The sequence below is a fragment of the Triplophysa rosa genome, linkage group LG19, assembly GCF_024868665.1.
Source record: "Triplophysa rosa linkage group LG19, Trosa_1v2, whole genome shotgun sequence".
NCBI classification, from domain to species: Eukaryota; Metazoa; Chordata; class Actinopteri; order Cypriniformes; family Nemacheilidae; genus Triplophysa; species Triplophysa rosa.
Genome location: NC_079908.1, coordinates 21,394,028 through 21,419,543, shown reverse-complemented (window position 1 = coordinate 21,419,543; position 25,516 = coordinate 21,394,028). Strand labels below are relative to the sequence as shown.

General features: G+C 37.9%; 2 protein-coding genes across 16 annotated transcripts in view; both read right to left on the bottom strand.

Annotated features, from left to right (window-relative positions):
- The window catches only part of LOC130569889 (myosin-10-like), a 31,399-nt gene extending 21,328 nt beyond the window's left edge, over window positions 1–10,071 (bottom strand). Inside the window, exon 1 of the mRNA XM_057359786.1 lies at window positions 10,000–10,071. The gene's annotated coding sequence lies outside the window, so the exon portion shown is untranslated. The remainder of the gene's footprint in view (window positions 1–9,999) is intronic.
- Window positions 10,072–14,445: 4,374 nt separating this feature from the next.
- LOC130570287 (transcription factor 4-like) overlaps window positions 14,446–25,516 on the bottom strand; it is a 135,885-nt gene continuing 124,814 nt past the window's right edge. For 6 of the 15 annotated variants that reach the window (XM_057360517.1, XM_057360516.1, XM_057360521.1 and 3 more), the window contains 5 exons: window positions 25,101–25,230; window positions 22,745–22,907; window positions 21,275–21,504; window positions 19,873–20,005; window positions 14,446–17,767 (listed from right to left, as the gene is read on the bottom strand). In XM_057360517.1, coding sequence (XP_057216500.1) covers window positions 17,719–17,767; window positions 19,873–20,005; window positions 21,275–21,504; window positions 22,745–22,907; window positions 25,101–25,230 — 705 coding nt within the window. In that variant the 3' untranslated portion in view covers window positions 14,446–17,718. Of the gene's footprint in view, window positions 17,768–19,848; window positions 20,006–21,274; window positions 21,505–22,744; window positions 22,908–25,100; window positions 25,231–25,516 lie in introns of all 15 variants that reach the window. The other 9 variants (XM_057360527.1, XM_057360531.1, XM_057360525.1 and 6 more) reach the window with 3 other exon arrangements.

The following is a 25,516-nucleotide window of genomic DNA, read 5'->3' as shown; positions in this document are numbered from 1 at the left end:
AGAGAGAGAGAGAGAGAGAGAGAGAGAGAGAGAGAGAGAGAGAGAGAGAGAGAGAGAGAGAGAGACAGAGAGAGAGAGAGAGAGAGTGAGAGAGAGAGAGAGAGAGTGAGAGAGAGCTTCACAAATCTACAGTATAACATGTAAACACACACACACACACACACACACACAAAACCTCAGCGTTGCCCAGCAGAAGCAGACATGGAGACTGCGGGCAGACTTTCAAGCGGGCGGAAATCAGAATCAAGGTCAAATTCCTGCAGAGATGCGTGTTCTCTCATAAAACAGCAGAAAGACAAACACACACACAATAAAAATGACGACAATCTCTTCACTTCATCACGGTCTACACAACAGTGTATAGATGACATATTTAAGAAAACAACAGATGAGATGAGAGGTTATGTAAGAACAGGTGGTGAAACATGTCTTATGTTCATAGTTGTGAGTGACCCCGTCCCCGTGGCACACAGGTGAAAGGCATGCTGGGATCAGGGCGTGTGCGGGTGGGGCTGTTAACTCAGTCAGTGGCTGACAGCCAGCGCACACACACCTTCAGCAGGAGGGTGTGTGTGTGTGTGTGTGTGTGTGTGTGAGTTTGGGTGGGGTTGTTTTAAATGTTGTTCAGTTAAGTTTAAAGAAGTGAAGAGCTCACGGTTATAAAACACACAACTTTCCCTCCTGTCAATCACTCTGTCGTTCTCCCACAAACTTCTGTAATTCTGTCATCACCATCACGGGTCTCTACAGGACTTCCCCAAAATCACCAATGGAAATGTTTCCAGTCTCTTTGACCTTCAGAGCTGAAGAGTTTCCATGAACTGATCTGCCTTCAGGCCTAAACAGCAAACACACTTTCCTTCTGACAACAAGCCAGTTTACACCAAAAATGAGTCAGAAAACTTGTGTTGAAGTCAACGTGAAACAATTCATCAGAAATAGAAATTCTAGGAATCAGAAACCGAAATAGTAAACCTTTATGTGAGTTTGTGGAAGACAAAAGAAGATATTTTGAGAAATGTCTCAGTGGTTTTGTGTTCATACAATGGAAGTCAATGGAGTTCAGTGTTGTTTGATCATCAACATTCTTTGAAATATCTTCTTTTGTGTTCATTCAGGTTTAGAATGACATGAGGATGAATAAACGATGAAAGAATTCCTCATTTTTGGCAGAACTATCTCTGGTGTTTTGAGCATCAGATCGGCAGCTTAAACTGTCCGTCAATCACACAGCACATGATCAACATATTCAGTCTATCCGACAGGTCAATGTCCAGTCAACGTCTCACTCATCTATGGCATGCATTCCTGTTGCTATGACAACGTGACTCATTCCACTGGCATTCTGTATAAAAGTCACTCCCGCTGGATGAATTCCGAACACGCCCCGAATGCCGTTGCTAGGAGACGGCAGACGCTCCAGCTCGGCCCTTAACTTTGACAGTCTTTTTTACTTTTTTACTATTTTACTATAGTAAAAGTGTTTTTTGGCAGATTGGTTGCCACAATTTTACAACAAATACCATGTTAAACTATCGTTACTGTAGAGACCATAGTAAATGTCTGCTTCAAGGTTATTTTAGTTTACCAAAGAGTCAAATATGATTATTTATTCATTCATAATAATAATATATAAATAATAATAATTAATATTATTGGAAAAACAAAAATTTGAAACGTTGCCTAAAAAATAAACTGAAATAAGTTGAAAAAAGTAAAAGAAATAAAACAAACAAAAAAAAATAGTAGGCTTTTTAAATAAACAAAAAGTAAAATGACAAACGCAAATAACACATTAAAAATGTAATGAAAATGAAATCTAAATAAAAAGGCTAATTTACAATATATAAATATAAATATATATGATAAAACTATGCTAACTCTGGTTTGCTTTAGTGTTTGCTACAAATAAATCAAAAACATGGTTACTATAGTTAAACCACAGTTCATTTTCCTCTTACAAATATTAACCATGGTTTTACTATAGTAAAAGTCTAATCATGTTTTTTGGCTGGATTGTACCAATTGTATAACCACCATTTACTACACATACCATGGTTAAACTATGACAAAATCATAGTGAATTTGTGGTTACTATGGTTTTACTATAGTAACCATATTTCTGGTTTTATTTGTAATAAAGTTCACTTGTGTAAGGAGGAAGGTGACCAGCTAAACTCTGAGAACTTGTTGATGCAGAACTGATGTGTGTGGATGTCTTTATTGATCTGATGGACACCGAGATGTCAAACACATCCAGGTGTTACAATGACAATATCATCACAGCTGGAGATCAAATCATCTTCAGGTGTTTTCTCAAGAGCTTCACCACCAGCATGTGTTGTGTTGTGAATCTCTGGCCATTACAGTCGAACAACAGAGCAATGATGAGAGAGAAGTTCACACGCCTGCACATTCACCAAGCAATAATCTCTATAGTGTTTCATCAAATCATCTGTAAACTCTGAAAAAGTCATTCATTACTAGTTACTAATTACATATTCAATAGTGTAATTAGATTACTGTACAAATTACTCTCTCCAAAAAGTATGTCATTACTTTCACTGAAAAAAGTGAAACCTTGGACCAACTTTAAAAAATCCTGTCACCTTGTTGTTACAAGCAATTTTATTCGTTTTTCTCAAATTATATTTATGGCTTGGTTCAAATCAAAATTTATAAATTTCAACAAACCACCATTATTGTGATCAGTGTTTACTTTAGTTGAGCGTTATTATTTAAATAACCACACAATGATTGCAGTCACCAATCACGTGATGGATCATCATCTTAGTTTTCATTGCCTCAACAAATGTATTTTAACACACTGTCACAACAGACAATGAAAACTTAAAATCATTCACATTTCAGAGTCAAGAGCTTGTAACAAGTTGATCTAATTTTTTTAAGTTGTCCAAAAGTTAAAGCCTTGATTACTTAAGTGACTTATTAACTTACTAAAGTATTACAAATTTGAGGAAGATACATTAATGCATGCATTTTAAAGTTAGACTTTGAATTTGAATGTCAATTCCACTATTGTATACATTACACTGTATTTAGTTCAATTACATCTGAAGTTACTGTAATTAAATTACAGAGAAAATAAAAGTAATCCCTTACTTTACTTCTTTAAGGGAAAAATAATTAAATTACTGTATCTAATTACTAAGTAACTAGTTACACCTAACACTGAAACGGATTATGTAAAAGACAGTTTGTTGAAACATTTTAAAATGCAATTAATGTTTGCTCGGATATGAATGAATCTCTCGCACCTGATCTCAGACCAGCAGACATCTCCTGTCCTGACTGAAGAAAGTTTACTTCGTGAGCAAACTAACAAACTTCATCCCAATGAAACTCTGATTTGCGGCTTCATTACGGCAGAGACAGAAGCCCAATCAAGACTGAATAATTGGCGAGTAAATATTGGGCGGTTGCCAGGTTTTGGGTTCGTGAGACGAGCTGGGATTCTTCAGAGAGCCGGAAAAACACCAGACGACCGACTTCATATGCAAATCAGACCGTAATGAAACTAAAAGAGTGAAAGAATGACTGATGAGTGACACACACACACACACACACACACACACACACACGCACACGCACACACACACACACACACACATGCAAACACAGACATGTCTGGTTTATTATCTCCGTGGGGACAGTCCATAGGCGTAATGTTTTTATACTGTACAAACTGTATATTCTATCCCCTATCCCTAACCCTATCCCTAAACCTAAAGATCATAGAACACTTTTTGCATTTTTAGATTTGTAAAAAATATTGTTCTGTACAATTTATTAGCTTTTTTGCCCATGAGGACCTCAATTTTGGTCCCCACGGTGACACGAGTCCCCATGTGTTGGTGTGCATTCAGGTTTAGGTCCCCACCGGGATATACAAACATGAACACACACACACACGAACTCATAGTGGACATTCTTCTGCATTAACACAAACTCAGTCACGTTGAGCACAGAGACCGACATCAAAAATTCATTAGACTACAAAGATTTCATAACATAACTCTAGACAACACTGTGATATCTCATATCAGACTAGGGCTGTGCAATTAATCGAAAATAATTGTAATCGTCAATTTTGGCCTTCAGCAATTACAGAAACAAAATAATCGAGGTAAAACGATTATTGTGCCACATTCCATTTTGCAAGGATCCTCTCTTTTCTTGTGGTATAAATCCACAGCGCACCCCCTTCCTTTACAGTGGTTCAGCTGTGCTGTTTCTTTACATTTATTTTTCAATTAAATTCACAGTTTAAAAGCCAAGTTTTTTATTTTCTATGTTGTTTTAAAAGTTAATGAGTAATCGTGTTAAATAATCAGGATCTCAATATTGGCAAAAATAATCGTGATTATGTTTTTTGTCATAATCGAGCAGCCCTATATCAGACAACACGGTAATTATTAGTCAAGTTAATAAAACTATTAAAATATTTCTGTTATCTGAGATCAAATAAAATGTAGGCCTAAATGTTATTTTAAAAACTTTGAATAACAATTAGAAATGTTGCATTAAAACTAAACTGAAATAAGTTATAGGCACTACAATTATTAACTGAAAATAAATAAAAACTACAACTAAATTAGATTTATAAAGCACTATTTGAAAAAAAATGACTGAAAATTAATTAAAAGACCACAAAATGTAAAGCACAAAAATACACATATAGACTAAAAAAATAAAAGTTAATGCAATTAATAATAATAAAAAACTATATCAGGGTGGAACAGGTTAAATATAGAATTGTTGTGTGTGATAATGTTTACATTGTGGTTTGTTGTTGTTCTTTGATTACTGATAATAATAAAGCTCATGTGTGTTTACAAGAGAAAAAACAAAGTGGCTTGACACACAGATGTACAGGGAAACAGAAAATGAGACGTACTGTCTCCTAATGGAGTTATTACTGCACATTCAGCGTGTTTAAGTGCAATTAAAGCAGAAAGGTGACACCACCCTCACTCGACATCTAAAGACCCGACAGTGCCCTCAGGACGATCTCATCACAGCCGTACATGAAGTGCGTCAGGTGCACACGTCCTTCTGCTCACACCGCATCACATGAAACGACCCTCCGTAAACACACGCTACATGATGTGATCTCCACTACCTACACAAATCACACCTGAACAAAATGTCTCTGAACTGATAAATAATATAATCATCTCTTTCACCACATCTTAACCAAACGCGATGCGACGAGATTCCTGCGATTCCATACCGAATGCGGAAAAGGGGCGGGACGCGACAATCAATCACAAAACACAGCCAATAAGAACAGTTTTTCTCTGTCCACGCCCCCTTGCACGCTGCAGCTGAAGAGTGCACGTAGAGAGATGCGTCCAGTGATGCACCGCTTTGACACGTGCGCTTCCTAGGGTATATCTGAGTGTCTAAATCAAGCATCAAATGATTTTACCGCTTGTAGCCACTAGGGGGCCCCCAAGCTTGAGGAGCCCTACGCATTGCGTGGTGGTTAACAACGCTACTGGCTATGCGATCTATGCTATAATTTCAGAATCTAAACGTTTGTAACCAAACATACTGTATAAAGCCCGTCCTCAGCCATGTTTGGCGATTATTATTCATGAGGTGCAGAACTTCCATCGAATGAGATCGTTGTGTGGGCGGAGCTGTCAGCCGCGACGTCGCAGAAATATGCTGTGCCCAAAAATCCCCCTATACCCTAATAGTGCAGTATTTGAGGGGACATCCATTTGTAGTGGTGTCCGAATTCATAGTGGACATTATTGAGTGCACTTATTCAATCCCATGATGCATCATAATAACGGCTAGCTGCTAGCCATCTATCGTGACGCTCGCGCTGAATGAATTCCCGCGTCTCGGCAGTAGATGGCGCCCGCAGCGTTTCCAGAGCACCGAGTGTCCGAATTTACTCACTCGTTTTCACCCGCTCCTTAAAGTGGACTATATTAGTGAACTAATGTAGGGAATAGTGAATGAGGGTATAGTTGGCGATTTCGGACACAGCCATAGAAGCCGTTTCTAAAATAGAAACCGGCCGTTGCTCGTAGCACAGCGCTGTCAAGGCTGGTTAGGACAAAACCTCGGATTAAAGGGATATTTCACTAGCAAAAATCAAAATTTCCCCTCGTTTTACTCCCCCTCAAGGCATCCTAACTGAATACGGTTTTCTTCTGGAAGAATAATGCAGTTGGAGTTATAATACCACGTGTCATTTTAATTCCAAGCGGTAGAATGGGAATGAACGGGTGTGGATTATTTGAAGCTCCAAAAAGTGCATCCATCGATCAAAGAACTGCTGGACACGGCTATGTGGTCTTAACAAAGGTCTTCTGAAGCCAATCCATGCGTTTGTTTAAGAGAAATGTCCATATTGACGGGGCTATTAACGTTGATGTCTAGCTACCGTCATCTCTCGAATGCGCGTGAACCAGAGGCTTGAACCAGAGCATGTGTCACATCTCACCCGGACAAAACAATCTGTGAATCTTAAAGTATTACCAGATTTTGTATAGGCATCATATCTTCAAACTTCATGTACTGTAGAAATGCAAGTGCAACTATTTATTCTTTTTTTGTTATTTAACTTTTTATTGTTCAACATTTAAAACTGAGTACGTCACCACAGCCATTAGTATCATTGAGTGCGTTTACATCCACAAAATAGACGGAAATCTATCTATAATCATCTTAAAAAGAAACCAGTTTTCACGTGTTTACATGCATAGTAATAAACCGGCTACACATAAAACTGCGTTTACATGGAAGTTTGAGACTTGCCGGGTTTCTCGCGTGCAGTGACGTCACCGTCGATAGTCTGTTTAGTTATTAAAAATGCAGCGGGAAATGGGTCAGAAGCTGTATTTTTATATCTCTTCTCATGTCCGCAGTAACTGCATATGCAACATTAGTTCTTCGTGTTGACGTTCCTACATCAACTGCATGATTCCAGAGCGGACTTTTATGCGTTATTTTACTATTACTTCCGTTTGGGACTTTTACTTTTGAGCTGTCAGACATGTGCACATAAACACAACTGAGAGAAACCCGGTAAAGGCGTTTACATGCGGCGCGAAATCGGAGTAATGGACAAAAAACGACCTCTGCCGAGCGGGTTCTGCTTATGCCGTTTATGAGCTTTTCCCGATAAAAGAAAACCGTTTTACACGTTGTAAAACATGTAAACGCACTCATTTTTACAACTATACATTAAGCCACGAGTAACCATCTGTTAAACACAATTACAAAAAATAGAGAAAAAATATGTAAAATAGAAAAAAAGAAGAAACACATGGAAATTAACCTGAATTTAGATGATTAAACAGCAACAATTTATTCTAATGGAAAATAACTCCTGTTAGCAGAAGTGCATTGAGGGTATTTAAAGTGTTTCACATAGAGCTGCAACACAGCAGGTGACGGAGAAGAAGAGATGTGTCACGCCGGCACAAAACAAACTAAAAACATTCTGATGAAAGTCACGAGAATGACAAGCTCGTGAGATATTCAGAGCCGCGCTGTATATGCTGGGCGTATGTTTGTATATGAAAACCAGCGGGCGACACCTTCATTCTCAACATACTTGAGAGGAACGTTCTCATGCTGCTAATAAATTCCAAACATTCAGACACGACTCATGATGAGATGTCACCCGTGCGGTCCCCGAGACCCCCGATTCACACATTCAGACCAGAAACCGTGTCTTTCATCTCTGCTCACTTTGTAACGTTTCCTTCATTGTGTGTTTATTTGTAATAAATGAGGGTTCTGGTTTGAAAAGCTGAACGTCACTGACAGCACAATACCAGCGGCTTTATAATGACAGATGAATGTATACAGAATGTTACATTGTATCACTGTCTTCAAAGCTTAATTATGACTCACTGTTGTTTTCTGTTGGTCGCCACGGAAACATCATGGAAAGTTTTAATGAACGGATGATGACGTAACAATTAAAATGATTGGCAAGTCACTGAATGTGCGCCGGGGTGGGACGCATACCTGTGCGGTTGTCTCCCTAAGGACAAACGAATGAAATCACAAAAAAACATTCCTAACAACATACATCATTTCCTCAAAAAAAACCCGTCCAATCACGCTTAAAAACAAGCTGATCGGGCAAATGTGCATTTCGACATCATCACAGAATCTCTACAGTCTATCTAGAAGATCATTTTGATATTAATATAAAACACCAGTCAAACGTTTGGATTCAACTTCTCAGTCCACACTAAAGGCCCAGACATGAACACTATAACATAACAAAATACTAGAATTACACAATGACTTAAGATGAGATTGATCAACAAATTCTATTTAACAACAAAGTCACAATGATTAAATAATCGTCTCATCGCAGTTATTTCAGATAACCGCAATTATTGTGAATCCTTAGAAACAAGAGTGATCTGCAGTATCTGCTGCACTTTACATCCCCCGTCCTCGATCTGCACTCACTGTTATGGTCGAATGACATTTCTTCATCACTTGAGTTGTGTTAGCTTTATATTTTTTGATTTATATCAAATATATATTTGTTGATCTTTGTTTCCAGACTTGCTGCATCTACACAGCAAGACCCTCGTATTTTAGTGCTCAAGTCTTCTCTGTTAAGGTCAATCTATAGTAAATAATATTTGTTTTCACATTTCTAAAATGTATATTTTCTTCATTAAATAAATTAATTGTCATTATATTAGTTATATTTTCAAAGCCTTAAAACAGACAATTAATCGCCATAATCGCAATTATGTGATAGACAATTAATCGTCAGCCAAATTTCATAATCGTTCGTGACAGCCCTACAACAAAACCAACAGCAGACACCTTTAGATCATTAGGTATCACAGATCATAAGAAACACACACACACACTGTTGATCCGTCATGCATGTAGGATCACAAACATCTCAACTTCTAAAATCACACTGTATATATAAACAGATGGTTTACTTTAGAAAAGCTTCAACATCCCTCAAAATAAAGAAATGTTCATTATTATAAAGGAAAGAAATGACAGAATCATGAGTGAACAGGAAAAAAAACACCCTGCAGATATTGACCAACATTTTTCTTTCTTTCTTTAATTATTCAGAGACAATGGGCCACTCCTCTCTCTCTCTCTCGTCCCAGCTGGTGGCCTGTGAACACCCAACACATCATTACTGGAGCTTTAAAAAGCCTCTTCTAGTTCTGCAGGTTCACTTACCGCCCTCATGTCAAAGACAAAGAATCTGTCCCTGTGAATAAACACTAAAACAATCACAACTTTCACCTCACGGGCGGGCGGATGGACGGGCGGGTCACATTCCACTCTCACACGGCACAAATGGTGCATCAGAATCATCACAATAAAACCAGGCCCATTGTGACCTTCAGTTCTGGAATAACGTGTCTGACTCTTAACAGATCGAACATTGACACAGACCATCACCAAGACCTAGTCCGTGATAATAAGTCATATAGTCATATTTCTGCTTGTTAAAATGAACTGTGGCACACCAGGGAAGATGAGAATAAATTGTTTCAATATTCATATGTGATGGTTTGACATGTAACTGTGAGATTCTTCATACCTTCAAACATGCGACAACTTTGTAAAACTATGGTACTGTCCAAAAAACATGGTACTATCATAGTGTAAATATTGACATAAACACACACATGGTGGAATAAACAGCAGTATTGTTTTACTGTAGCACATTCCAAGGATCCAGTAAACAATAGCCATGAAACAACTTCCAAAACAACTTTTTTTTTTAGTAAACAATCCTGTCAGTTCTGTTTCACAAGAAATACTGAAACAGTTACTGAACACAGAACCCTCTAAAGCTGTTCACAGATCAGTCTGAAACCCGAGTTACTTTTGTAGCTACACCAAGCGCGCGCGCGCGCGCGCTCTCTCTCTCTCCGTCTGTCAGACACAAACGCGAGTGTTTTATCGCGTAAACAAGCGTGTCAAAATGAAGTAAAATGGCGTTACCGTTCAGTCCGATCGCAGTCCGATTCCTCGAGTGTTGCAGGTGTATCTGATGATCCCGCTGGCAGCGCGCGGTGACTTTCACACCTGGGCGGGTCACCTGCGCCGACGTGGGCGTGGTCGCTTGACACACCTGCCTGACTGAGCCACGCCTCCCAGGAGCACACGCGCCATTAGAGAAACAAAGTGCATCTGCCTTTTCTGTGGTAAATGTGGGGATGTGATTTCTCTCCATATTTGGGAATGTTGTCTGGTCACGTGATCACAAACAATGTAAAGAATTTTGAATGAGTTTCATGTCCAAACAAATTATTGATTGACTGTGTTTACATCATATGCATACTTGCACCACTACAGTTTTTGACTGTCTACACTCCCCATTCTTTGCCATGCTATATATCTTTGCTTATACATAGGTGTGTGTACATGTTCCCTTTTTTTTACAGAGAGCAGACATTTCGTTGTACAGCTGTACAATGACAATAAAGATATATCCTATTCTATTCTATTCTAAACTCTACTAACCCTAACCTGATAGACAATAAACAGTATAAACAATGATTAACATAATAAAAGCCAAGGCTTTACAAAGAAACTGAAATAACATTTTGTGCAGAAAATGTGTGTTTAGTAATAATACACTTCCAAATGTTATACACATGACCCGTAGATCTCTATTTTAGGTGCATTATTGCCAAAACAGTTCTGTTTGTTTTTACTGACTGAGAGAGTTTGCAGTAAATTATTTGTGTGCTATTATTACACATGAAATATATCCTGTGTGCAAATGAATGAATGCAACATGCGGATGTTTGGTTTATTTTTTAAATGTTAAACGAAAAGATCAACCAATGAAAATATTTAGTCATGTCATGTCAAACCTGTGTGAGTTTCTCTCTTCTTCAGAACACAAAAGAAGATATTATGAAGAATGTTAACCAAACAACACTGAACTCTATTGACTTCCATTGTATGAACACAAAACCACTGACACATTTCTCAAAATATCTTCTTTTGTGTTCCACTTAAGAAAGAGTCAGATTGTCAGATTTGGAATGACATGAGGAGAAATGAACAATGACAGTATTTATTTTCCGGCTGAACTATACCTTTAACAAGACTCACACAGGAATGGAATGGGAGAATTTCGACACGGGTGTGTTTGTGTAAAGCTGACATAACATCTGTCAGTCAAACACACTGTTCATACACTGTAAGCAGTTTCCTCATATCTCACATTAATACCAACCCTGTGACCCTGGCCGTGTAAAACCTTCTCCTGACTCTAATCTTCAACCACACCCAGCGTTCTCAACACATTACAACACACTTCAGCTTGAACAATCTGTGTGTGTGTGTGTGTTTGTGCGTTACAGAAATATGAAGTCACACTCACACATTCAGGTAGATTTTCATGCGTGCCACAGCGGGGAGTGGAATCCCAGCATGCCGCTGGCCAACACTCTGAATGAAGGAGAATCAAGAGTCTCGGGAGTGAAACTTATTGTGACTTGACGGTATCTGTGTCACTTACTGTAAAATCTGCCTGCTGGCTTGCTTTTATACCAGGAGCTCCACCAAACACAAACTAACAACTGCTGCTGTAAAACCATGGTGTACCACGGTAAATTCTGAGGTGTCTCACGGTTTCAGACACTCGGCTTTACACCAGGCCAGAGATGTTCAGAATGTGAATGGCATGCTAAGGGAGGAGTTTCGTTTAGAAAGGAGTTGTTTTTAAACCACGTCCGTGTTAGAGGACGGGATGAATGTGGTTCATCTTCACTGACTCGGTCAGTCTCGGTGTTGCTTGGCAACATGAAGCTTTGATGCTCTGGCTTCTTTACGAACTTTTCATTGGTTCGCCGTGGTAACCAGAGGTTCCACTAGAACAGGGGTTCCCAAATTTTTCAGCCCGTGACCCCCAAAATAACAGTGCCAGTGACTCGAGACCCCCACTATCCTCGGAGGTGGTTAAAGTAAACAAACGTTGCGCGCAACTGCGCACACGCACCTATTCTACCCAAACGCACATAATGACAACAAAAGAGCACAGTCTAACATCATATTCTTTTATAGTTATTCACTCATTACTTGACTAGTTGTTATACATAAACTATGAACTATTACTACAGGTGGTGGAATTTCATCAAACTGGTTGGAGTGCTGAAGGGTGCGCGCTTTTCATACCTGGGGTCGATGGCCTCTCTGACTGAGGCGCTTCTCCGCCCTCCTCCGCTGGCCTCCCTCCGTTGTCTTTGCTCGATATTAATCAACGTTTCATTTCGACAATAAGAATATCCTAAACTTAAAACCTGAAAAATAATCTGCGTGCACATGGGCCTGTTTAACGTGCTGCTGCAAATGGACTTGCTGCATCTGACCTAATTTGCTAATGCCGTTAATGTGACGTAATCACCTCAGGGGTCACGATCGAGGGGGAGGACATTCCTAAGGCTGATGGCTTCTTATTTGCCTGGTTTTATTTTTCTTACACTTATTGATTACATACGCAATATCTAATAATAAAAAAAAATATTTCTGGAAATCATCTTGCGACCCCCACTTTGGGAACCCCTGCACACACCATCATTACTACTACAAAAAATACATGTAGAAAATCAACACACTCTGGAAAATGTGGGGTTGTTTCAACCTACACTCTTAAGGTGCTTCACGTGCCATAGAAGAACCTTTTCTGTCTAAATGGTTCCATAAAGAAACTTTAACTTCTGTTTCACAAAAGGTTCTTTGTTTATAAAAAGGTTCTTCAGATGATGAAAAAGTAAGAAAGAGATGGTTCTTTAAAGAACCTTTGACAGAATGCTTCTTTGTGGAACCAAAATGGCTCTTCTAACTGTATAATAGTTAATTACTTAAAGGGACAGTTCACCCAAAAATGAAAATTCTGTCATCATTTACTCACCTTCCGATTGTTCCAAACATGTAAAAATGTCTTTGTTCTGCTGAACACAAAGGAAGATATTTGTAAGAATGTCAGTAACCAAACAAATCTCCTCCCCCATTGACTCCCATAGTATTTATTTTCCCTACCATGGCAATAAATAGGGGAATGGGGTCTGTTTGGTTACTGACATTCTTCCAAATATCTTCCTTTGTGTTTAGCAAAACAAAGACATTCATACAGGTTCTATGGCATTGATGTGAAAAACCTTTTAAGCAGCTTTATTTTTAAGAGTGTATATGGTCGGGTAAAATATGGACAAACTGAATGAATATGAACACATAATGATATTTTTATCACACATCATCGCACTCATATTGTTGTTGTGGTGAACGTTGACTCACATCACACTGCAATCTTCATTAATATTGACTTTTAAAACATTAAAACATGAATGACTTCTGTGACATTTCTGACTCTTTTTCTCACGAGAAATATCTGAGACTTCTCCATTTATGCTGGTTGATGTCAAATAATTGAGATTTGAAAGAGATTATGGGAGTAAAAGATAAACAGTAATTAAACAGTCAGTGCTGGTACATGAATGAAGTCAGTCATGATTAAATAACACACACCGCGTCTGTGTCGTACGGAGGTAAATTACAGAAGGTCTGAGCATGATGTTCTTTCAGGAGGATCAGGGTGGATCTGAGCCCAATGACAGACAGACAGACAGACAGACAGCCGTGAGTCAGTGAGACATGTGAACGTCACAGGATGAGAACGATGAGGTCATGACACACACGAGACACCTACAGCAACTTTCCTAATCACACAGCACTGCTGAAACATGTTCAGTGATGTCACGTCCAGCTCTTCAGATTAAACACGTCAAGACAAGTCCTTCTGAGAAGAAGCTCGCAATTCAAAACGAAACCAGAAAATGTACAAACACAAAACGCTTACTAATCGCCTCTCTTAAATAAAGCGGCAATCACTCACTGTACATTAAGGACATTAAATCATCATGTTTGAAAATGGTGTCCTTATCTTATTAGCTCCTTTAATTTAAAAGTGACTCAATCCACTTGTATAAATAGTTAATTATTTAAAGGGACAGTTCACCCAAAAATGAAAGTTCTGTAATCATTTAGTCACGTTCCGATTGTTCCAAACCTGTATAAATGTCTTTGTTCTGCTGAACACAAAGGAAGATATTTGGAAGAATGTCAGTAACCAAACAGATCTCGCCCTCCCATTGAATCCCATAGGATTTATTTTCCCTACTATGTCAGTAAATGGGGCGTGAGATCTGTTTGGTTACTGACATTCTTCCAAATATCTTCCTTTGTGTTCAGCAGAACAAAGACATTCAAACAGGTTTGAAACAATCTGAGGATGAGAAAACGATGACAGAATTTTCATTTTGGGGTTGAACCGTCCCTTTGAAGTTGTCACTGCATAACAGATAAACATCAGATAATTCCGTTTTAATGTGATGCTATTTGTTGTGCCAAGAAAACAATGAATGCTTAAAGCTGTCGGTCATTAAAATGGCACATTTATTGCTGGAGATGTTACTGTATGTACACAACAACACTGAATAACTACAGGACGAGAAAAAACAACGGATGCTGGATGATGAAACAATAACATCAAATCAAAAATGAAGAACGTAAGCTTGAAAACACAACCACACAACATTTATGCTTTAAAGATTTATGACACACACATCGGACAGTAAAGATGTCTTTAAATAATAAAACAAAGCAACAAACATAACATATGATTCCACAAAACTACAAAGTGAAATTCTTTTTGTGGTATCCTCCAGTTTTGTCAATTGTTTTCGAGAGAACTGCCTCTCAGAATACACCAGATCAAGTTTGACGTTTTAAAACAGAGACGAGCGCTTCTGTGGTGTTTGTCATGAGAGGATGGAAAAGGCCTCAGTTCACACATGAGTCATACATGACACACATTTAACTGCAAACACTCCAGTTATTTCTCTTGCTTTAATTTTCATTATTTTCTTTGCAGATTTCTCTTTGTGCTGCTTTGAACTTGGTCATTTTCACATTTATACGTTCATCTCCACTCAATTGAACGTGACATCTGAATCTCAGAAGGTCATCAAACAACCTCAGTGCAAGACCGACGATTAAAGTTTGCAATAATAAGTCAGTATTTTTGTGGTAATGGTTTTGAATGGGGTGATGGTGTAACCGAAGAGCAGAAGCGTCCTAGAACGGCTCTCTTTATTGAAATCACACTCAAGTGACAAAAAGAAAACGTATTTCTCCAAAAACTCAGAGGACACAAAGCACGACGAGCTCCGGTACAAACCGCTCACAAAAACGAGCAGCGGCGTCTGGAATAATCTTTATCTCACAATCTGAGGAGCACTGAAGAGTTCACGCTGCCCACGGCTCGATGGAAAACTGTCGCTTACACAGTTCAGTTTCGCATTTGACTTAAAAAACAAACCAAAAACAAATCAGTTAATAAAAGCAATAACAAGTATGTACATTATGAACAACCGAGAGGAAACATCATCATCTTTCCACTGTCATCGTAGGAATTCAAATCAGCTACAACAAGGTGATGAGCACAAGAGAAGTATTCAAACATCTTCAGCACTGGCAAAACACAACTTCAGATGTTTCGGAAAACTGAGCGAAAGGACAAAAACACCATCAGGACTGAAGCGATGCTGAAGTACACATGTGCCACATCAGGATTGTGGTGGAATAATCTGCATCTGCAAATAATGCATAAAGATTCATGACACTTTTCATTTTGTTTTGGAAAAAACACAAAGAAACGTTTAGCCGTCATTATGAACCACCATCACTAAAAACAAGTCGAGTCGATTCTGTCACTGATGTTTCTTTACAAAAGTGATTATCATGAAAACGATGATCTGATTGTTGGTCACATGATCACTGGCAGGTTAAAAAGTGTCCCGAACCCTCAGCTCGTGATTCTATTTACAGAAATACAATAAAAAATGACAATGAAACGATGAAAGAGGTCGAGAGAATGATCGTATAGCTTTGATTCCCTAGCCCCACCCCCACGTTTACAAAAGAAAAATGTTCCCAGAAATATAAACAGAACGTTTTTTTGTTTTCGTTTTTTGCTTTTGACCTTACTACATTTTCAATGTGACACGTTTCAACACGCAATGAGTTCTTTTTTCGTCTCGTAACAAAGAAAAAAAAGAATACAACGCATTTTCTAAACACAAAATAACAACAGCCTACATGTAAAAATATAACTTTTACATACACAATTTCAAAATAATGGTAAGTTCGCATTTGTTGCATACAATTTACAAATGTCCACATTTGCCTTGTAGGCGCGGCGGCGGTCGTCTCTCTTGGACGAGAGCGGACGACCCTTCGGTCCCGCGGAGGCATCGGTACGAAAGAGTCACGTGTCTCCTCGAGGGACGAGAGTTCTCCGCTTTACGGAAATAAAGAAAATCCACTTCACGTCCACACTCCTTCCAAAAAACTCCAGGCCTCGCTTTATATACTGTATAGATTTATACATTTATATATATGGTTTTTTTTCCAATAGACATTTTTTTCAGAAACACTGCCCAGACGTGTGCGGCTGCTTTCTTGTTTTTTCTCTCCATTTTTTCTTTTTGCAAAAGAAACCAGCTCAGACATACCATAAAAATATCAAAACAAAAGAAAAATGAAACATTTTACACATATAACCACACACGTGTGTACTGTGGACTACAGCGGCTCAACAACAAGCCAGTCTTCATAAAAGCCGATAGCTATAATACAACGCTCAATAACAACAGTGACGGGCTGTGGGCGGGGTTATGGGCGGGGCCACGAGGGGTGGACACACCTACTAATTACATATAGGCATACAGTACATTAAATACAGTTTATCCAAAAAATACTTTTTTTACCTTTTTACTTTTTTTTTAAAGTCCAGGCCATAAAATACCTGTCTGCATAGACCTAAAGACTAACGTTTCCTACGCTTGCATTCTAGAAAGTTCTGATAATGAGTCGTGTGATGATATGAGCTCTAAAAGGCACATCGGTTGGAGTTAAGTCTTGTGAAAATTGCATCTTGGGGCTCCTTGCGGGGGGGGGTTAAACAGGAGAGATCACCGGTGGGACCATCTTCTGTTGAACGGGGTGTGGCCATCTGCGCACACGTCTGCTCATAAACCGAGACCTTCGGGTCTATGAGAGCAAAGTTTAGCTCACTGATAGTCAGCGTTTGATGACAAACCTGTTCTATCGTGGTGAAGAAACACACCATAAATTGTCACTGTCGGGGTCTTGCTGGTTTCGAAACACTTTGTCGTCCCTGTCAAATTTTACTCACCAAAAACCACGTTTTCTCACTAACCTTCGAAAACAACACACATCATTATTGCAACTATTTGAGCAATTTTGTGAAATTCTACAACCTGATCCCATCCCGTTGTCGATTTAAAGCCCCACACTAGAGAATGTGATCAATGTGTTGGTCGTTCAGACGTCCCGTGAGGCACAGCTACAGAAGTCCCACAGTGTGGACAAGATTGCCATTGAAATCAGAGGGCTGTTCTTACATCATCATGATATGTTTGAGGAATCCACTGCTGTCCGTATTGTGTTCGGTGAAAGCCTCTTCTTTTTTGTTTGAGCAGGAGGAAGATACGGATGATGACTCCATGCGGCTCTGCCAGTTTTCCATAATTTACAGTAAATCCGTACAGATGCTGTGATCCGGTGAAGAAGAGGACAGTTGAAGTTGGAGGATCAGATGGAAGTTTGATTGATTTTTTCGGACTGTCAGAAGAAGTGATTGGTCGCCATTTTGATGAACTCTGGCAGCTTTGACCTGAAAGACAGAGAGAAAGACAAAACAGTTACTGTACAGTGTTTATGTAAATAATGCTGAAAAAAAGTATATTTCAAATTGGCTTTCAAAAAGGTTATTTTAGTTTACTAAAATTAAAACTTTGAAAATGTTTCTGTTCATTGAAATCAAATATTGACCAAAACATTATTGGAAAAACGTAACTCAAGGAAAATCTGTAATGTTGCCTCAAAAATAAACAGAAGTAAGCTAAAAGCAGTAAAATTATAAAAATAAACAAAAACAAAAAATAATTAATCTTATATAGCAACATTAAAAATAAACCAATAAATGATCAAATATACCAAAATTGCTTAGACGTTAACTAAAATTAAGACAAAAACTAAACATCTAATAATAAAAGCTAGTTTTAAATATTAATAAAACTAAAATAAAAACTATAATAACTCTGGGTCTTACAAATAAACTGTAAAAGTAAATGTTCTTTATGCAAAATATTATTTCAATGAAAAAACTAATTTGTAGAATTTACTTAATAAAATCCTCATAACAATTTTTTAAGTAAAATTTGCTGCTATAATTCAAGTACAACGTACTAACCAGAATAAAGTGTATTCTACTTATTTAATACATTTAGTTTTTGTTAAAATCTCAAGTAAATGTTACTTAAAGTGAACAAAAAAAAAAGCGCTGAAGAAAAGCGTCTAACTCAAACGTCACGGATCACTTACTTTCATATTGAAATATACTTTTTGTACAACATAGATGGTCAGTAAGAAGAGACTGGTGTCTGTACTGGCATGAGCACACTTACTGCTCCATAACACCCTTCATGACTCATATCATATAACCTCCCTCAGCCGAGGCACGAGCACCGCTCTTCTGAACAACGCTAACAACTTAAAAACACAAACTTAAAAATAATACCAAAACTCTCCGAATCTCAATGATAAATCAACAAAAAACACGAACACGAAGTCTTTCTTTTTACTGAACAACATTTAAAATGACAGTTAATCTTGAAAATGAATTTCCTAATGCAGTCAGATGCAAAGCATGCTGGGAACTACAGATCAACTGCCCAGGTAGATATATCTACAAAAATGATTTATGGAGTCTCAACACAAAATACATAAGTCAACTCAATTTGACCAATTTAAATGGGTTTAACATAATCAAATTGAGTTGGATTTACTTAATAATTTGTTCAATTAAAATTACTCAAACAAAATAATTAAAATCTTAACAAACAAAAGTAGATTGTATTCCCAAGATCTTAATGTTATTTTAACGACATTTCTTTGTCAAAAACAGGAACATAATTAGATTGAAGTCTATTTTAATCATTTCTTTCATAAAATCTACTAAGGCACATAATCATTTTTTCAGTATTCTTATTTTTCTAATATTTATAGATTTTCTGTTGCATCCATTAACATACATGAAAAGTTTCTCTTCTGCAGTGAAACATGTGGAATAAAAGGAAGCGCAGATTCACAGTTGTATGTCATAAAGTCATTAATGGCACCATTAACACACATTTGAAACCTTTGACCCCTCGTATCTCTTCACATTCATGATGCAATGTGAACACTAAGATTTTACTGTATTTTATAACGTGTAATTCAGAGGGTTACAAAAAGATTAAAGCTAACAAACAAACGATAAATACCAAGATGATTCTAGTGGTCAAAAGCACGCTGCTCGGAGCTGTTGTGTACATGTGCCCTTTCATTTCAAGAGCTTTATTGACCTAATATATCAACAAGCTTTTGTATTTTGAAACCAAAACCCGTGCACACACATTCTAAACACTTACAGCCAATCTGTTGTTAAAATGCGCCTGTTGTTTAATCTGATCTGAACCATCAGGTTACTAGTTATCGTTACATACATTTGACTTCATGTACTTAAACTGTACACGGCCTGCGGGGTCAAAATCTCCACTTGATGCATTATGTGGCCAAATCCTTCTCTTGTTTTTGTGCCAAAATGTGCGTCACAACACACTTGTGGGTAATCTCTTTGGTCTTAATTTGAGTCTGGTTCGGTTCAATGGCACATGTACAACAGCAGATCAGTGTTAAGTGAAATATTCTGACCATTCTGGGGGTGTGGCTCTTTACATTTGTCCCATGGGATTGGACGTCTCGCCCATGCCATGGTGGGCACCGGCCAATGAGAGAGGAGGGCCGTCCGACGACACTTTCTCCTCTTCTCGTCTCTTCAAACACGCCGCCTTGGGGTTGAGGTTCCGCTCTGGAATGTGAAACACACGGTTACCGGACACGTTAATGATCTCATGAAGGCGACACGCTGAACATTCACATGATACAGCACCCCCAAGAGGACGAGAAGTGTCATTACATCAAATCTGCTCTGATAAACACAAGACAGGGTTTCCATTTAGAAATTCCATACTTTTCCAGACTCAAACATACAGACTTCCCTGAAGATTTTTCAGACTATATTTAACATCTGAAAAAAGTCGTGGTTTTAAAAATCAAACTGCTCACATGTATATTATTATAATATTTCGCCAAATAATCAGTGGACTGTTCTAGATTTACCGCGTACGATTTAATGTTCAATGCACATTTTATTGGTATTTAGTGCAATGTTACTCATTTGTCAGATTAAATAACTGTAAACCTTTAACCCAGGGGTTTTCAAACTGTGGCATGAGGTGGGTCGTGGAAAGTCACTTGGCTTTTGAATGACACACAAAAAACAGTTTAGTCCAGTTAATGACTGGCAATAACAATAGCTTTGATATTTTACCATCAGATAGTTTGGTATTGCAGCTTAGATTTCATTTATTCTATTTAGGGAAAATAAAAACTCTTCTACTTATAGAGGACGAGTGTGTATTTTCTCCCCATATTTCCACTGAAAAAGATTTTGGTGGGTCTCAAGATAGATTATACATGTCTAGGTGGGTCCTGGACTGAAAAAGTTTGGGAATCGCTGCTTTAACCCACAGCAACCGCAGCATTGGTGAAATATAATTCATTAATGAACATGAAAAGAGAACTAAAGTCCATTAACTTGGCTTCTTTCAAAATGTGACGACGTTCAATCCGGAAGGTACGCAGGATTTTAGATATGCCCAGGTCCAAAAAAAGGATTTTCTTGAGCTACATATGTGCATTTTAGAACAATTGGCGTGCAAATTAGATAACAATAGCTAAAGCCATGTCTGTCTTACGTTTGTCAGCGATGAGTAAACATGGTCAATTGATGTTATAATACAAATATTACGAGATTGAAATACAATACAGCGCCGATCTTTTGGCAGCGCTCGAAACATGCTCCAAACTTCATAAAAAGACATTCATTATCAGAAATTCTTAATTTTAGAAAACCAAATAGGACAATAGTCTGGAAACTCATACTTTTCTCCATACTAATCCAGACCTGGTAAACAATCAAATCAAAAACATACTTTTCCAAAACGCGTAGGATCCCTGTCAAGAACATTGTCCTGTGTGTGCACGCATGCGGGTGTCATACGGGTGTGAAACTGACCTCGGACCTGTTGTTCCAGACTCAGGATGACAGCAACGGCCTGATGCAGTATGAGCAGTTTAGTCTGTGGTTTGTCGCTCTTGAGGTGAATTTGCACCATACGTCCCAGTTCTTTAAACGCTTCATTGATGTCACGCACACGCAGACGCTCGCGGGCGTTATTGGCCATCCTCCGCTCCTTCTCTCTCTCCAGTTTCTGCTCCGGAGTCAAATCCTCATCATCATTATTACTGTGGTGTGTGTTTGAGGGAAAATAAACATACAACATTTTGGGTAAATACACACATTTATAATCCATACCTACAAAACATACTCAAACTCAGAGTGAATTTCTGTGAATATATTTACAATGTTTAGGCTTGTATGAAGCTAGTTTGAGTTAATGTCAATGCTGTGTTTTTATCGTTTTGTCTACATTTTATTTAGAAAATAAACAGCATAGATATTGTAAAAAATAATATCAGCCTCAACAAAATGATTGTATATATATATATATATATATAACTATATTATATTTATATCCACTATGATTTTATATATATACAGTATATTTATATTAGGGCTGTCAAACAATTAATCGTGATTAATCGCATCCAGAATAATGTTTACGTAATACTATGTCGGTGTACTGTGCATATTTATTTTGTATTTATGAACACATACACATAAATGCATAAATTTAAGAAAAATATAACGATAAATAAACGTTGATGTAGAATTTCAATTATTAGTAAATATAAATAAATATATTTAAATATTTCCTAAATATATATATACAAGTATGTGTATGTTTTTCTGTTTATAAATACAAAATTAATATGCACAGTACACAGACATGTATTAGGTAAACACAAACTTTTATTCTGGATGCGATTAATCGCTTGACAGCCCTAATTTATATATATATATATATATATATATATATTATAATTCTCTGAAATTTCTGTATCACTGAATCCTTTCATGCTGATTTTAGTTGTAAAATAATGAACTGATTTGTTTCCAATGACCTGATATATTCAATAAAGAATCATTTTGAACATCGCAAAACAAAATGTCACACAGATTTCGTTTTAAGATTTGAATCCAAATGAGTCGAATGCGTCATTCCAGGTGTAAATCTATAAACCCTGCCGGAGGAGTTTATCCTGGGAATGTTGGAGAAGGTTTGGATGAATCTGGGATCCAGGTCATGCCCTACTCTCATGTGAGAGAAACAGCTCAAATCTGGCTCAAGACCACAAGAGATGCTCAATAACCCAAAAGTCTTTTATTTGAGAACAGCGTTCAAACACGTTTTGTTGTGATGTCAGCCTTTTGTTTGTGTAACTGTGTGCGCGCACGTGTGTGTGTGTGTGTGTGTGTGTGTTGGGTTTGTCATCTCGGCGTTCAGCTGTCTCTCAGAACACATGTCACTTCATCAAAGTCCAGAAGGGCGTTTGAATGAAGCGAAGCTCGCGGTACGGTTACCTAGATCTTGACCTCTCTAATCCTTTGAGATCCTTGCTGTCCATGTCTTCTTTCTTGGAGTCCAGAGATTTACTGTCCTGGAGATTCTCGTCTCCTTCATCTTCTGATTTAATCTCTGAGCTCACAGATGAGGTGCTGTGACCCTGCAGACCCGCCGACAGAGCTGCACACGAGAACACACACGCACACACACACACAAACATGAACACACGCACACACACACACAAACATGAACGCACACACTCAATCAATGAACACCACCTCAAATGAAATATCTTTTAACACTTTAACTTCATCAAGTTATATTCTTAGTTGCTATGTTAATGCAGTCAGTTCTATTTTCAGAAAAGAGAATATAAATAAAAGTGCATTGCACCGTGGGATACATCTTCACTAATATTGCAGATCGTTCAGTGGTTAAGCTGGACGCACGGATACATGATGAGAATAAACCAAATAAAAAGGTTGATTTGAGTAGAATGGAACTAAACCCTCTATCGTTCTCATGTACATTTATGCTTTTGGCAGAAGCTTCGATCCAAAATGACTTGTGTTTATTCAAGCTATACATTTGATCAGTATGTGTTCTAAAACAATACACAACCAGTTTAACTACAGGGACATTTTCTCTCAATTTCAATGTTAAAATACTTCACTGGCGTAATGACAATAAATAAATAACATCATAACAACAACAAACATTAAAGATGCTGGGCTAAGGATCAAATAAAAATGATAAAACATAAATATAAAATGTATAGATTTTAAAAGCTGTCAAACGATTAATCGCATCCAGATTAAAAGTTTGTGTTTGCATAATATATATATCTGTGTACCGAGCATATTCATTTTGTATTTATAAACACATACATGCGTATATTTAAGAAAAATACATCCTACAAAAATGTAATAAACATTTATATACAGTATATAATTTAAATGATTGGTAACTGTATATAAATACATCGAAATATTTCCTAAATATATACATAGACTGTATGTGTTTATAAATACAAAATGAATATGCATGGTACACAGACATATATATTATGTAAACACAAACTTTTATTCTGGATGCGATTAATCGCGATTAATCGTTTGACCGCCCTACAAATTTCATTTTAAAAATCCATTTTTATATTTAAATGTTTTATCATTTTTATTTTATCCTTAACCCAGCATCTTTAATGTTTGTTGTTGTTATTGTGATGTTATTTATTTATTTATTTATTGTCATTACTTGTTTTCTGGCAGTATATTATGTAAACACAAACTTTTATTCTGCACGCGATTAATCGCGATTAATCGTTTGACCGCCCTACAAAGTTTTGCAAAAAATGTCATGGATTTTTCTTTTGGTCTGGATGACGGTGGCTTTGATGTGGTTAAGTCTGGTGAAATTTGACCAGTTTTTTAGAAAAGGTCTGTTTCATGTCCATCATAACAGCTTAACGAAACACTTTTGAATAGAAACAGCAAAAAAACGTCTTTATAAATGTGTATGGATATGAAGTAAATGCCCTGACGCAACAGTGACGGTACTGTATAAATACTTTATTCATATATAAATGACATGTAAGAAATATGATATTACTGCGCTACTTCTGGTAGCATGAGCTCCAGCCAGAAACACAGAGCTGCTAATTCTGGAAGAATTCCTCCTGGACGCACTGCACAAATAATAATTTCTGATCCACATGTCTGTTATTTATAATGTTCTTTTTCATATTTTATAGCGTTCAGCACCTCATTAACTGTTTGGCTGAGATCTCCAGAGAGAAAACTGCTGCCAACATGTGAATGAGGAGATGGAGCGCCTCTTAAATGAGCTGAGATCTCATGCCTCACTTCCAGGGTCATACACAATTTCCTTTTACATATTCAGCTTGAAAATACGCCGCTGGTTTAATGGACTCATAAGTGTTCACAGATTAGTCTGCGGCCCGGCCAGCGCCACCACGGCAAACTCCTGTTTCATAAGAGGAAAAATGACGTCTGAACAAAAGCACACGTTCATGAAAACATTATTGACTGCTAATGTGCTGTTTACTGGGATTTTAAAGAGTTTGTGCGAATTAAGCGTCATTAACATCAATGTTGTTTTTCTCAACATTTTGACATGACAACAGGATAAGATTTCATATTTGTGATGAAATATTGTTGAGCTGAATGTAAATTTCATTTTCCCTGAAATCTCGTGTTGTGACCGTTGAATCCTGTGATGTCGAATGTTCGTCTGCGCTGTGTGTGGATGTTCTAAAATGGCGGGTTGCAGTGGAGGGGGGATGTTTGGCATCATGCCCGTTCTGTGCCCACATATGCCAGCCTGCAGTCTCTGTGTGTGTGTCTGGCTCACCTCTGTAGGGGTCGGGCTGGAGGTCGGGGGAGGTGGCTGACTGCACAGGGAGTTGCGGTACTGGAACCTGACTGGACCCGATGGAGTGACCACTCCTCAAACCAACACCATCCTCGCGATGACCACCCACCTGAGAGAGAAACAAAGAGAGAGATTATTTCAAAACTGTGTATTGACAAGCTTGAGAAAACTCAAATGATTATCCACAATGTTCCATCAGTTTTTGCACACACACACACACATGCACGCACGCACGCACGCACACACACACACGCACGCACACACACACATCTCTGGTCATTCAGTCTGTTCTGCCACATCTGATCAACAGAGGGCGCTGTTCACCTGCACAACACACCAACACTCCTCCATTTTACAGCATCTCTCTCTCTCTCTCTCTCTCTCTCTCTCTCTCT